Below are 13,753 nucleotides of genomic sequence, written 5' to 3' on the forward strand. Positions count from 1 at the left end.
GCATTGGCCAGTCGAGATTGTCTTCGATGCGTGCGGCAGACCGTGTCGTGTACGCGTCTGTCGTGTACGACCAGAATGTTGTTCATCGACCTCAGAGAGACACACGCGACGCAACTATCATCAATGCTCACACGATCCTGGTCATGCTGCTGTTGGGTTGGCAGATGTGCACAAGCACAATTAACGAAACAAGCAACTCAACACCTTCCGTGTCAACAGTGGCCTTAAAATATATATAATAGGCGACGTTTCGGGCAATTGCCCTTCGCAAATAGCGGCTTGTGACTGGCAAATGGGATGCGCTAAGACCTCCCTGCCCTTCGGTGTGGGCGCGACATCAAAAGCCCCCCCCCCCCCGCATGCTCCGCTCTGTATTGCGATCGGCTCCTCTGCAAATTGGTGCTATTTGAACGAATAACCAGACGCCTACTTTTCTGCTACCCAATTCAACGGAGAGCTCAGGCAGTGGTGTTTCTGATAGGCCAAGGCCAATATTGATCATTAAGGCATACACTTTACCCAATGAAACGCCAACGCATCTCACATTGGCTGTACAACAATGGTGTCTTTCTTCATGACCAGCCCAGCCATTCAAAACCCCATTAAAAGTAACCCAAGCGTACATAGCCATCACAATCTACCACGTTGTCTGTAAAGACAGTGGGACATTTTTTTAAGTTGCCACTGCATTCAACACTATTCGCGGGACTTCAGATGACCCATCGATGTGTAAATCAATGAAGGTGCAGCCGTTCAATTTCCCACGCCAATGCTGGTGGAAGGGCCTCCACTCGAGGGGAATTCTGTCTCAAGTGAGGTTGTTCTGCTGTGGGTCCCACTGTGGCCCTGAAACTCGTGGAGTTTCTCTCAAGACAAGGTCCACGGTCTCTTGGTATCAGCTTCCCTTGCTTCCTCAGCCTTTCCGAAATCCTCTGGGAGACCTGTGGGCGAATGAAAGCCCCCCCCCCCCCCTTGGAGGGCAGGCCTAACACAATATGGACACACATAAGCAAAGCTTACGTGAACAAATTACAGCCATGTACAAATGGAGAACAGTCCGGTATATTATTGCTCACACAAATCAACGCGTGTATCTTGCACGTCACAATCGATTTTAATTTATGGATGCACGGGTAACAAACAGGCCGTGCCGTGTCCCCTTTTGTCACGTCTGGCTCCGCTGTTGTCGATCCAGAAGGGATCAACATACATGACGTGTCCCGTGCCTTTCACGGGAGTCACACAACATGCAATTGATGAACATGCGCAAAGAGAAACAGGTCACACGAGTCACGGCTGTTAATTAGGGCTGCCGGATAGAACGTCCCAAGATAGGATGTTCATCTTAATGACGACGGTTTATCGCCACATCATCATCACGATCCATGGGCAGAGAGCCCCGTAAGGTGTCCACTGCACATTTCGTCATGTTTACAAACTCCTCTGTCTTGTGCCAAAATGCTCAAGTAGTGCAACATCTTTCTGACACCAATCTCTGACTCTGCCGCCAAGCCATTTTCTCGGAGGTCTTCCCCTCTTTCCTGTTCCTTCCATTTTACCCGAACAACGACACTTTTCATTTTCCTGTTGGCCATCCCGTGTCCAAATAATTCCAGTTTCCCCTTCTCATCACTGCCTGCATCGCCGTCGATGTGCAGCCCGTTTCTGACGTCTGCGTTGGTCACTCTTTGGGTAGATAAAATTGTCCTATTATTATTTTGTGATTGTGTTTTACGAGTTTATTGTGTCGTGTTGGTGCTTCGCTATGCTTCCCAGTACAAATGAAGATTTGCTTCAACATGCATGGACAGCAGTTCGCTCAACAGAGGCCCGCCGCCACGAGTCTTCTAATCGCTTCACTCTTACAATCTTAAATTTAGATTTACGTGGCCGGCAGTTCCGTAGGAAGTAATTTAATTAGCTATGACAATAACGAGGTCATACAATTGCCAATTACTCTGCTAAACATTTAGCAAAGTACTTATTTAATAGGTAACAGCCATTTCTTCTGAACCTCGACTGCAGTGTTGTGCTTTTGTAATATCATGTATTTCAGCAGGGAATAAAATATAAACAATCACAAATATTAAATGTTTTAGCAAAACGGGCTATACGATTAACGTGGATCTCACTTACATCGTAGCATCTCCATACGCGGCAACCCTTCTTGAAACAAGGAATCGATGTATATCGCAGACGCATGCCAAATACCAACACAGGAACAGACGGGGACATTGTTCGGCAATTTTCAAACCAGGCATTATTAACGTGACGGCATACAGTACAGTACTTGTAATATTATGGCAACAAGAACACGCAATAAAGTTAATTCAAATGTAAACTGCAACCAGTTGAAAAGATCAACATTCTAGAGGAGCCTGCTATAAGAAGACAAATGTTTACGCAAGCCGGCTTTATAAATGATGCATGCAGAAAAACGTTATTTTGGCAATTACACAGTACGCATGATTAATGTGGCTGTAAACCGATTTTTTTCCACAGATTTTTCAAGGGACCCCAAAACAAGCCAATTGGCTACAGAAGAGTATCAATGTGCCCGGGTCGTCACTTCTTATACATTACGCGATTTCCCTTCTGTTCTCTCACGTAAAACAATGCTGTTGACAAATATACACAAGTTTGGACTTTCACAGCTGTCAACCCACACGCTTTACCCCGTATTCTTGTACAGGGAAATTTAGTTTTCAGGTCCATACGGCATATAGCCGTTTCAACACGGGCACAACAGAAATAATTGTCTGTGTTTCTACCTTGTGATGGGACTTTGTAGGATGAACGTTGAGATTTGTAAGGGCACGGGGTGACCAATACGGTCTGAAGTGGTCTGTAATATTGTAGGGCACTGATAAGGAGTTGACAGGTATGGACTTGATTTACCCGCATACACTTTCCAAATGCATTCCACTCCGCTGAAGTCCAACTGGCAGATTTGAAAGAAGCCCCAAGTGTTGAACAGGCAGTGACTTGTGGAGCACGAACTAAATTTGCTCTTCTTTAACAACACTCGTGGGATGCAATCAAGGTTGCCAGCATGTGCTTACCTGTATAATACATTTGGAAATAAAGCACAAACTTTTAAAGAAAACGACAGTGTTCTCCTAATCGAGTCATTTATAAGTCGTTTTTCAAATTTGGACCATGATGCCAGCACACATTTTTTTCCACGAACGTGAAGCAGACGTTGTGCATTGTCAATGCGCTTGCAGTATTAACCAGGGTGGCCGTGGGGGGTTCAAACCACGAGCCTATGCAACAAGCAGCAGATGTGCGACCGCTCAGCCATGTCACCACCACCCATTATTATTTATCGCTCCAGCAATCAATGTCCAAAAATAAAAAAAACACTATCATCAAGTTGCCATTTTTCTCTGTGCGAGCGTGTGAACAGAATTTCTATAGTTTGCTTGTAATATCGGTATTAATTAATTAACATTTACAGATACTTCTCCAAACACAGCTCGTGTTGGTCTTAAAAGTCACCGCTTTGCGTCGTCACATTGGGAAAAATCCGTACCAAACCCACAATCGATCGAAGCCAACCGACTCTCAGGGGAGACCCACGGAATTCACTCGACTGCGGAGGCCACGTTACGGTGATCACAACGATGCGAGAGCGACCGGGAAAAGCGCGCGTCGTCGGTGTTGCTGCTCCTGTGCGCCGGCTGGTTTCTCTCCGCGTGGAAAACCGATGACGTGGTCTCACGCAGTCTCACGCGGTCTCAGTTTTCAGGAGTAAATCTTGTTGCGGAGGATGACCAGCATTGGCAGGTGCTGCCTCACTCGCGGCCACCGCTGGACGTTGTCGAACCAGCGGCACACGTTCACGTGCTGCTCTCGCTCCTGCACGCAGAGCGCCGCCTGGAATCAGAAGCACAATTAGCGTCACCGGCAGCACGGTGGCGAGATGTTGACTACCTCACCTGGCATACAGGAGGTCGTGCGCTCGATCCGAACATGGACGCCTGTCTGTTTAAGGTTTGCATGTTATCTCCGTGGTCGCGTGGATTCTCCTCCAGGTCCTCCGGTCATTCCCTCCACACGTAGAATCAACGTGCTTTTAGAGTATTTGGCAGCTATACATTTACACGAGAAACCCACTTGGTTGAGCTATCATTTCTTATAGCCAGGTCACTTCTGAAAAAGAGCTCTAGAGCCCAGTGGGCCTTACCTGGTCAAATATTTTTTTAATTTTTTGTGTTAATAAAAGCCCCATTTCCCAGACACCAGTCCACACAGTTCCTCGTAGATTATGGACGAGGCTCATCTGCTGTGTTTGGCCTTATTAATTGAACACAAACCACCTCCTCCATCTACAACAACAAAAACATCCAAAGGAAGTGTTGCAGCGAGCGCTGTCGAGCGAGGGCCTCTTGAGGCGAGGACGGTCGACGAGGCGGGGGCTGCGGGGGCTGCGGGGGCTGGTGCCGTGCTGGGCCACATTGGTCAACCCCATGCGGAGGTCTGAACACCACCATGAGAGCCTGGGGAGACCCAGGACAGGTTCTGATACATTACGCTTGTTTGTCTTGGCCAGGATTTAAATTCAGGTAGCTAAGACACTAACACTGTCACGTTATTCCCCTCGATATGAAAACAGAAAAGCTTCACATAAACAAAAGATCCCTCCCGTGTAGCCAGTAACAGACCGTTGAGGCAAGTGCTGTTAGTGAGCAGCTATGAGGACACAGCACACTCGGGGCAGGTGGTCAGCACCATGGCTTGACCACCTTTGTTTACACATCGCACCAGGTACTCATTTGAGAACGAGTCGACCTAGGGGAGGCCCGGGATCAATTCAGATATTCGCCACTGGTGTTGGCCATGAACGACTTCAGGTTTCTGGGTTCGTCACGCAATGTGCTAACCACTGTGCCACCACTCGCCACAAAACACACATGCACACACACGCGTCTTCTCAATATACACATAAATATGGGCACACACCATTCACACCAACACATACATAATATGCACCATCTTCGTTAAAACACAAACACGATGGACCACCTTAACACACACATGCACGTACAGAATCTCGGAATCTCTGTTAATACGCACAAATAGAAGAGCACCGCCTTGCTTGTATACACAAACCATGTGTTTGTAAACACAAACACTACTCCCACCTCCACAAACACATGCATACATACCACCCCTCCATCTACAAAACTAAGATCGCCCGTGTCGCCTATCGTACACACTGTTACGTAGGCGAATATCTAAGGCCGGTACAGTGCACATCGGGTTCTCGGAATTACAATATTTATACTGAAGCAAATATACATGGATGGATGAAAATCTTTAGTCCTTTATCACTGGAAAAACAAACCTTAGCAAAAGTGCTCGATGATTAAAATGTAGCAAATGCAGAGCAAACACCGGGCCAGAGAATAGGAGGACCCTCACGGACACCACCGTCACAGACACATGGGGTTGGCGGGACGTGCCGCTGAGAAGGATAACCGTGGATGGAGCTGGTGGCAGAGCGGCAAGCAGAGGAAGGTAATGGGCATAGGGTGGGGTGAGAGGGGGAGACGCCGGGGTGATACAACCAGGCGACACGTGGCCAGATCAGAATCCTGTACGTGTGTTGAACTTCTTTCACACCGTACGAAGGAATCTGATGAGCCACAAAGCTCTTTTTCACAAAGTCCAAGAGGGGCGGGTCAGAAAGTTATAACAACAAACAATTCAAAAACACAATAGGAGTGAAAAGTATTGTAAAGAAGAACAAATCACTAAAAAAACAACACCTGGCTGCCTTTACCGCCGCGGTGTTAATCCACACTGCACCAGATACTAATTTAAGGCCGAGCCAATCGCAGCGAGACCGAGAGCCAGTTCAGACATCTCTTGCTAAAGATTGTGAGCCGTGGCCAGGAATCGAACACAGGGTCACCGGGTTTGTAGTGCAACAACGTGGAGTACCGGAGATGCGGTGGAGAAGTGGCGACGCAGCGCCGCGAGCTACAGAGTGTGCGAGAGAAGCTACGCGGATTGCCGAGCGTCGCCACGACGACTTAAAACGCCGCACACGCCAACGCACGCCGAGGCACAAACCGAGGTAGGAGAAAACGCACGCGGAACATTTAGGGATAGGAATACGTAACGGCGCGTGTAGTACATTTTATTGCAACTCTTGTAGTGGGAAAATGTTACGTTGTACCAATAACGAAGTTTTGCGACCTAAAACCAGCAAAGGGCAGATGCGGGGTGAAACGCAAGAAATGGGAAATGCAATAACGAGAATTTTGCCACGTGCAATATTACGTATAAATTATTCACACGCGCACAATTCCGAGCGGCAATGTCCATCTATTCCGTGCCGACTCCCACCCCCAACTCACCAACACGGGGTGCAGCCTGTGGTACAGCATGATGTCAGCCAGTGTGAGGTAGTTGCCAACTACGAACACCCGGTCTGCGAGGTAGTCATTCAGCTCCTAAAACGACACAAAGTTGCGCAGGTGGCACACCGATTACAGATTATCCCGACAGCGTATGATGATAAAAAAAGGCTCGGCTCTGCTGATGAGTGTGTGAAAGTCAAAACTGGTCTATAGCTGGGTCTGTGTAAATGTTACTTAAGGACCGGCGGACTACAAATGTAGGCTTTTTTTTACGTGGCAAGATAAACTGTTGTCTATTTATTAGCATATGATCATTGTGTACAGAGCACCGATGCAGGTTAAGACGAAGAACATTCTGTATGTGCGAATATATATATATGTGCATGTTCCACTCAATCAGACAGCACTCTCTACTTTACATGGGAGGTGTTGACCAATCATCAGGGGCATGCAGCATGTAACAATGTGCATTTGAATACTGAACTTGGAATGGCGCGCTTGTGATGGGTACGAGAACTGCAGTCTGGTAAAACCGTGACGCAAACAAAGACCAAGAATGTAGTGCGGTGTTTTTCGCTCATTTTCAGAGGAGGGCCACTTTCCCCCAATAAGACATCACCAGCGTGAGGGCCAACACACATTTTCAACCATTGGGGGGGTTTGACAGCAGTACGACGTTGATGATGGGGAGTGTTTTCCGCATTTGTTTATTGACGGGGGCCGCACGTCAGGGGCCGCACTAAAGGCCACCAGGGGCCACCAGTGGCCTGGGGGGCCTTGCGATGAAGAACGCCGCTGCAGGCGATGAGCAAACAAGGCGAGGGCATGCATGTACAAGATGGCGGGCAGGTGCACAAAACGAGATGACGGCATTCATGCAGTCTCCGCGCTACGTCCACGCATGCAGGCATCGCAGCAGGGGTGCGTTCAGCGGGCAGAGCGCTCTGCCACGGCGCTACGAGGCCAACGGCGCATTAAGAGGGCCGAGAGATTCACACCGGGCTGGGCTAATGGGCGCGCGCGTCACATATATGAAACCGAGAGGTCGCAGGAAGGTCCAGCGAATCCTCCAATTGCCTGGATTTCAACAAAGCCATCACGTGAACTCCGGTCATCATCCTCGCAGCAGCGGCTCTTGGCTGGCCATCGAACAAAGATGGTCACCGCATCATCGCACGCTTTCAGATGCAATTCTGTGGCCTTCTAGGATGCTCTTCCTGCCGATATTAGGAAGCTACTGGACCTATCCACTTTTAAATCATCTATATTGAAATCTATTTATTTATAACTGATTTTTGTGTTTAGTTTGTTGTCCTTCCCCCACACCTCCGATTAATTAGCAGTTGGCTACGTACGGTGCGGAATAAGCTCACCATACGTACATACAATGCGCTCTGGGCTGCTAAAAGGTTGTTCAACAGGAAATGGCTCTGGAGCGCTCTGCCCATTGAATGCACCCCTGGAAAGAGCAAGTGAGTAAACGAGAACAAACCACCAATGTGATTGGTGAATTAACTTGACCAGAGCAAGCATGCGGGTGGTGGATAAAGCAGGAAAAATTGTGTGTGGGTGGTAGATTAACCAAACCAAGCTACACTTGTGGTTAGTGATGAACCAAATGAGATCTTGCACACATCCAGGTTTAATTCAGTACAGTCCAGGAATTGGCAGTTGTGTTGGGGTGGTATGAACTGATTTTGACAAAGATCTGGTACTGGTATGGTGTTGAATTTTATGTTAGGATGCTGAGAACTATGTTCGGGTTTACTTTACCTAAGTTCAAGTTTGAAGTCTATTTTGTTGTTTAACCAAGGTGAGAGCTCGAGAGATCAGCATGAGTCTGATTTGCAAGAGTGACCTGAGTTACCAAAATGGCAAACGAAAGTGCAACGCAGCAAAAACAACCAATTTTTTATTTTACCAAGGCCCCCTCAGCTATACGGTTTTTTTTCAGAAGCGACCTGGCCACAAATGACAGCTCAACGAAGTGGCTTATCACGTGCAAATTTATAGCAGGCCAAATACTCTTAAACGCGTGTTTCTAAATGTGGAAGGAAAAGCCGGAGGACCCGGAGAAAAATCCACGCGATCACGGGGAGAACTCGCAAACTTCAAATATACAGGCGTCAGGGTCGGGATCGAACCCACGACCTGTACATCGGGCGGGGGAGTTAACATCTCGCCATCGTGGCACTCCATCAATTCCTGCCACCAAAACACAGACGCCGATCCCCAGACAGGTGGCTATCCTAGGCGGCAAGGTGGCCACCCTGGTGCATGTTTCTGACCCGGAGGGCAGTCCTCAAGGAGTCCTTGTTTCCCTGCTCCAGGGCGACCGCGTACTCTGCCCACTGCTGCACCACGGCGCGGGCCTCCGCGTCCAGCCCCAGCAGCTGCAGCTGCCCCGACGCGCGCACCACGTGACACGCGGCGCTCACAAGCCCCACGACGCTGGAGCCATCTCCCGCGTGCAGCACGGGTACCTGCAGCACATGCGGCACACGCATACACCATTGTGAGACCAGAGCTTCATGTGATTTCACCACTCACGTGGGAGTTTGCCTTCCAAGGTGCTCTTTCTCCACTCAATCCTGTCCTGGGCCATCATCTCTCCATGTCCACTCGACAATCCTTCTCGTTCAGCACGTCAACCCGCTGGCTCTCTAGGTCTGACTTCAGAGTCATCTTTCTCCACTATTCCTCTCCTAAAGGGAATTGTGTGCATGCATACATTATTTATGGTATCATTATAAAACAATGATATGTGAATCGCAAAGCGTTATACCATAAGTGTACGAATCTACATTAATTACACAGCAATCAATTAATCCTTACAAGCCTGATGAGACAATAATTGCAGTCCTAAAGGGAATGCTACATTCAGCATAACACAAGTCATTCACCATTACCCATAGCATACTACATTGGCCATAGCAAACTACATTAAACAACGAATACTACATGAATTTAATAAAATGGATTCATTACAGTAGTTCAATGTGATGTGTGTAATATGATTGCGTGACGTATTAATCTATGTTTCACTATATTGCTGGTTTAGCATTACCGTGCTAATGCGAGCTGTGGAAAAGTGTGCTAATGTGTGGCTTACGATGCTGCCATGTTGCATGTGCTGTCAGTGTACCATGTGTGTACATGTGTGCTGTCTGTACTAATCTATGGTGCTGTGCCTTGCCGTGTTAATATAAGCTGACGTGTTAGTGTGTGTGATTGTGTTCATGTCTTAATAATCTATTTTAACTGGTCCTGGGCCTCCCCTAGGTCGACTCAACCTCAAATGAGCACCTCGTGCGGTGCGTAAACATCGCCACTTGGGAGACAGAGGGTCTGGCGTGGTGCTGCTAACAGCACTTGTCCCAAACAGACTGCTGGATAAACGCATCTCTCACGACCCTGCGATGTAATAATCCGCCTAGCACCTGAGCTTCTTTTCATCGTTCCATCTCCTCTGCGGACGCGTCCTCATTATGCATCGACTGCACAGCTGTGAAAGAAAGAGCTTTATAGCTCATCGGATTCCTCCAGTATAAATATTCTGATTGTGCATTCCACCCCTTGGCTGTCACCGTTATAAATATTGGCCCTGGGTCGCCACGACCCAGGTCGTCCACGCGAACGCGCACATTAATCACCCGTCTCATTGGGCAGGTCTCAATCTGACATTTCAATAAAGAAAAGGCTCCTGACCGACTGATGTATTCCAGCGATGTGACCTGCCCAAATCCATTTGCCTAATTGTTAGAATGTCTTTGGACCCAGCCTATGTGTTCTTATCTTCGCGTTCACTCAATGTAATTCCAAGCGGACCCGTGATTCTTTACACTCACGACTTGGCTGGAATCAAATCCATCTTGCTTGATGTGTTTAGTTTGTTGTCCTTCCCCCACACCTCCGATTATCACGGTTGGCTACGTACGGCGCGAAAGAAGTTCAACGTACGCGAGGTTTTTTTCTTTCTGTTCCATGTATTATGTTATTGTCCAAGTTTCCGAACCATATCATCACAGCGAATAGTACCCATTAATTAGAAACTGTATTCTTTCGGCTGTATGTCTGGGTTAATATTTACTTGGCTAATCTGCTGTCTGTATGCGTTATGTACGATTCACGTTTATGTATATTCGTGGTTCACAATGCTAAAGTGTTTACTTATTTCAGAATCAGAATATGTATTTAAACTGGAGGAATCCCGTGAGATATAAAGCTCTATTTCACAGATGTTCAGTTGGGGCGGGTCACAAAGTCACAACAAAGACAACACGATACGAGTGCAAAGTATAGGAAAAACGTAAGCAAGTATTAAAAGTTTAAACTAAACTATTTAATTTTACCAGGTAAAGCCCACCGAGCTATTAGCTTATTTATCAGAAGCGACATGGTACAAATGATAGTTTAACGAAGTGGCTTATCATGTTCGACATTTATCGCAGCCAAACACTCTAAATGTGGAGGGAAAATCCCTTGGCAGTGGTGCACCACCACAATTCACCAAACCGCGCGCGTCAGCAATACTCTGCGTGTGGCCTTAACACTGGCGACGCTTCGGGCAATGGTCCTTATTCAGCGCCGTAGAGTGCTATTCAGGGCCATAGCCAGAACAATCGCCCTCGAGGGCTATTGCCCGAAACGTCGCCTATCACAGCTTCCCGCAGTGTGTTGTTGCGTGCTGTAGGCAGCGAGCGTCATGAAGGTAGAGAGAGGAGAGAGTGGTGGTGGTGGTGACAGCGAGCGTCATGAAGGTAGAGAGAGAGAGGAGAGAGTGGTGGTGGTGGTGGTGACAGCGAGCGTCATGAAGGTAGAGAGAGGAGAGAGTGGTGGTGGTGGTGGTGACAGCGAGCGTCATGAAGGTAGAGACGAGCGTCATGAAGGTAGAGAGAGAGGAGAGAGGTGGTGGTGGTGGGTGACAGCGAGCGTCATGAAGGGTAGAGAGAGAGGAGAGAGTGGTGGTGTGGTGGTGACAGCGAGCGTCATGAAGGTAGAGAGAGGAGAGAGTGGTGGTGGTGGTGACAGGAGAGAGAGTAGAGAGTGGTGGTGGTGGTGACAGGAGAGAGAGGAGAGAGTGGTGGTGGTGACAGGGCCCGGCCGAACTCCACGTGTCACCACGCGGCGACCCCGCAGCGCCCGCGACACGGGCCGGCGACTTCCAGCCGCGGGTTCCCCCCCTATCTCCCTATCCCCCGTGCGCCTCCTCTCGCACGCACCCCCTCTCACACACACCCCCTCTCTCTCGCACGCACCCCTCTCTCTCACACGCACCCCCTCTCTCTCGCACGCACCCCCTCTCTCTCGCACGCACCCCTCTCTCTCACACGCACCCCTCGCTCGGCCTGCCGCTCCAGCGGCGTCGCGGGGCCGCCCACGAGCCTCTGCAGAGAGCGAAGCTCCTCCACGCGCGACTCCATCTTCCTTCCTTTAGAGGGGGAGGGGCCGGGTTACCGTGACGACGACGGGGGGCGGGATTAAGTTGTCATGACGACGGAGAGGGTGGGGTTCGGTTGTCGTGACGATAGGGATGGGGTTCGGTTGTCATGACGATTGGGGGGTGAGGTTAGGTTGTCATGACGATTGGGGGGGTGGGGTTAGGTTGTCATGACGACAATGGGTGGGGTGAGTTTGTCATGACGATAGAGAGTAGGAAGCAGGTTGTCATGGCGAAAGAGGGGTGAGGTTGTCATGACAACAACGGGAGCTCCATCCACAATGATACCTCATTGCTATGTTTGGACCTCTGGGGTCAGAGTATATAACGACTTCAGACATGGCAGCAATGTCGTAAGTTCAGTTTACGATACGATTAATCGTAAGTCCGAGTAAATAAGCGAGTTACGATACTGATTGCCATAAAGTTGTAGTACGTATATGGGAGGCTTGATGACAGGATCGGAGGCACACTTGTTTATTACACCAACACAGTAATTACAGGTCACTTGGCTACAGGGATTGCACAACAGCTAACCCCTCTAACCTATGCCCATTCCTCCACTACGGGGCTAGGGGAGGCCTATCTGTCCCAGCCTGGTTAAGCTGGGATCCCGGCACCCTGAGTCTCCAGACCAGCTTAGTCTGGGCTCTCGGGGCCACGCCACCGGCTTGCCCTGGTCGGCCCTTATAAGGACAGCGAGCCAGGGGAGCTCTGGGGCCTATTCTAGCAGGTCTTCCTTCTTCTCTGGTTAAAGCTGAGCCCCGACCTCGAGCCCTCGAGCTCATCACCTTTTATAGGACTCGCCCCCGAGGGGGGGCCCGTGGGGGATGCACATGCGAGCGCCACCCTTGTGTACGGCCGTAACCCCGCCCCTTGTGTTTGTTGGCCATCCGTGGCCATGCATAATCACACCTCAACATCCGTAGCCATGCGCAATTACACCTCTACAAAGTTATGAGAAGTTGAGCACAACTGATAACGATTGATACAAAAAAGTGCTAAATGAATAATTAATAATGGCCCAAACTCACGGGCACAACAACTGTCCTCTTGCCCATGTGCGCCAGGAGTCAGTCTCCACACGTCCCTTGGCAGGACACGGCAGGAGACTCGCCGACGAGGGGGCAGCTTGGGCTGTGGACGCAGCCTCAGCAGAGGGTGTCAGCAGAGAGACGTGGAACAACAGAGGAAGTGAAACACGTGCAGATATCCCCACAGTGGAAGCGGTGGCCACAGTCGCAGGGGAGTTGTTCATCTTGCGTTTGTGCTCGGTTTGTGCTGATCCGGTCTTTGGTTTCCCGAATGTTTTGAGTAAAATCCGTGAGGTCTTTCACGAGGTGGTTGCTTATCCTCATATGATTACATCAATATAAGGTACAATTATATGGGAGGGTCGTTATCGTTATAGGTGTACCTTGTACTCTCGTGGTAGTAGTGCCTTACGCAGATAATCCCTACTCCAAACCAGCCGAGCAGCGTTACGGAATATACCGAATGAGAAATCAAGTCTTGAACGTATGCAGAACTTCTTTCGCACCGTACGTAGCCAACCGTGCTAATCGCAGGTGTCGGGCAAGGACAACAAACTAAACACAAAAAGCAGCTCTAAAGAAATGAGTTTTAAATCTAGATGATTTAAAAGTGCATCGCTCCAGTGGCTTCCTAATGAGGAAGAGCGTTCCAGACGGCCGCAGAAGCGCATCTGAAAACAGGAGAACGAGTGTGGACTTCCCACAAAGCGGCACCTGATCGATAAACCCCGTGGAATGATTTGTTGATTTGCAGCTGGGATTTAACTCGTGCGCTAAGACGTGGCGTGCTGCTGGGCTCCGTAGGAAACAATACGAATATATATCTACTGGACGTTGAACTTCTTTCGCACCGTATGTAGCCGACCGTGCTGGTCGGAGGTGCGGGATAATGGTCACGTTCTAAAGTG

The 13,753-nt window shown here is 49.1% G+C and overlaps 1 protein-coding gene across 1 annotated transcript; it reads right to left on the minus strand.

Moving 5' to 3' along the window:
• Window positions 1–1,093: 1,093 nt before the first annotated feature.
• On the minus strand, window positions 1,094–11,865 carry EEF1E1 (eukaryotic translation elongation factor 1 epsilon 1). Its single transcript, XM_061571783.1, has 4 exons — window positions 11,708–11,865; window positions 8,660–8,854; window positions 6,369–6,464; window positions 1,094–3,879 (listed from the first exon to the last, which is right to left on the minus strand). Exons 1-4 carry the CDS (start codon window positions 11,792–11,794, stop codon window positions 3,748–3,750), a joined length of 510 nt encoding a protein of 169 aa, XP_061427767.1. The 5' UTR covers window positions 11,795–11,865; the 3' UTR covers window positions 1,094–3,747.
• Window positions 11,866–13,753: the final 1,888 nt, after the last annotated feature.

The sequence above is a fragment of the Lethenteron reissneri genome, chromosome 48 (assembly GCF_015708825.2).
Source record: "Lethenteron reissneri isolate LAM-NWPU_2019-01 chromosome 48, ASM1570882v1, whole genome shotgun sequence".
NCBI lineage: Eukaryota > Metazoa > Chordata > Hyperoartia > Petromyzontiformes > Petromyzontidae > Lethenteron > Lethenteron reissneri.

Coding starts and splice junctions, on each gene's coding strand:
- EEF1E1 (XM_061571783.1), bottom strand. CDS start 11,794: ATGGAGTCGCGCGTGGAGGAGCTTCGCTCTCTGCAGAGGCTCGTGGGC. Junction 8,855..11,707: donor AGCGGCAGGCCGAGCGAGGG/GTGCGTGTGAGA, acceptor CATGTGCTGCAG/GTACCCGTGCTGCACGCGGG. Junction 3,880..6,368: donor ACAGGCTGCACCCCGTGTTG/GTGAGTTGGGGG, acceptor TTCTGATTCCAG/GCGGCGCTCTGCGTGCAGGA.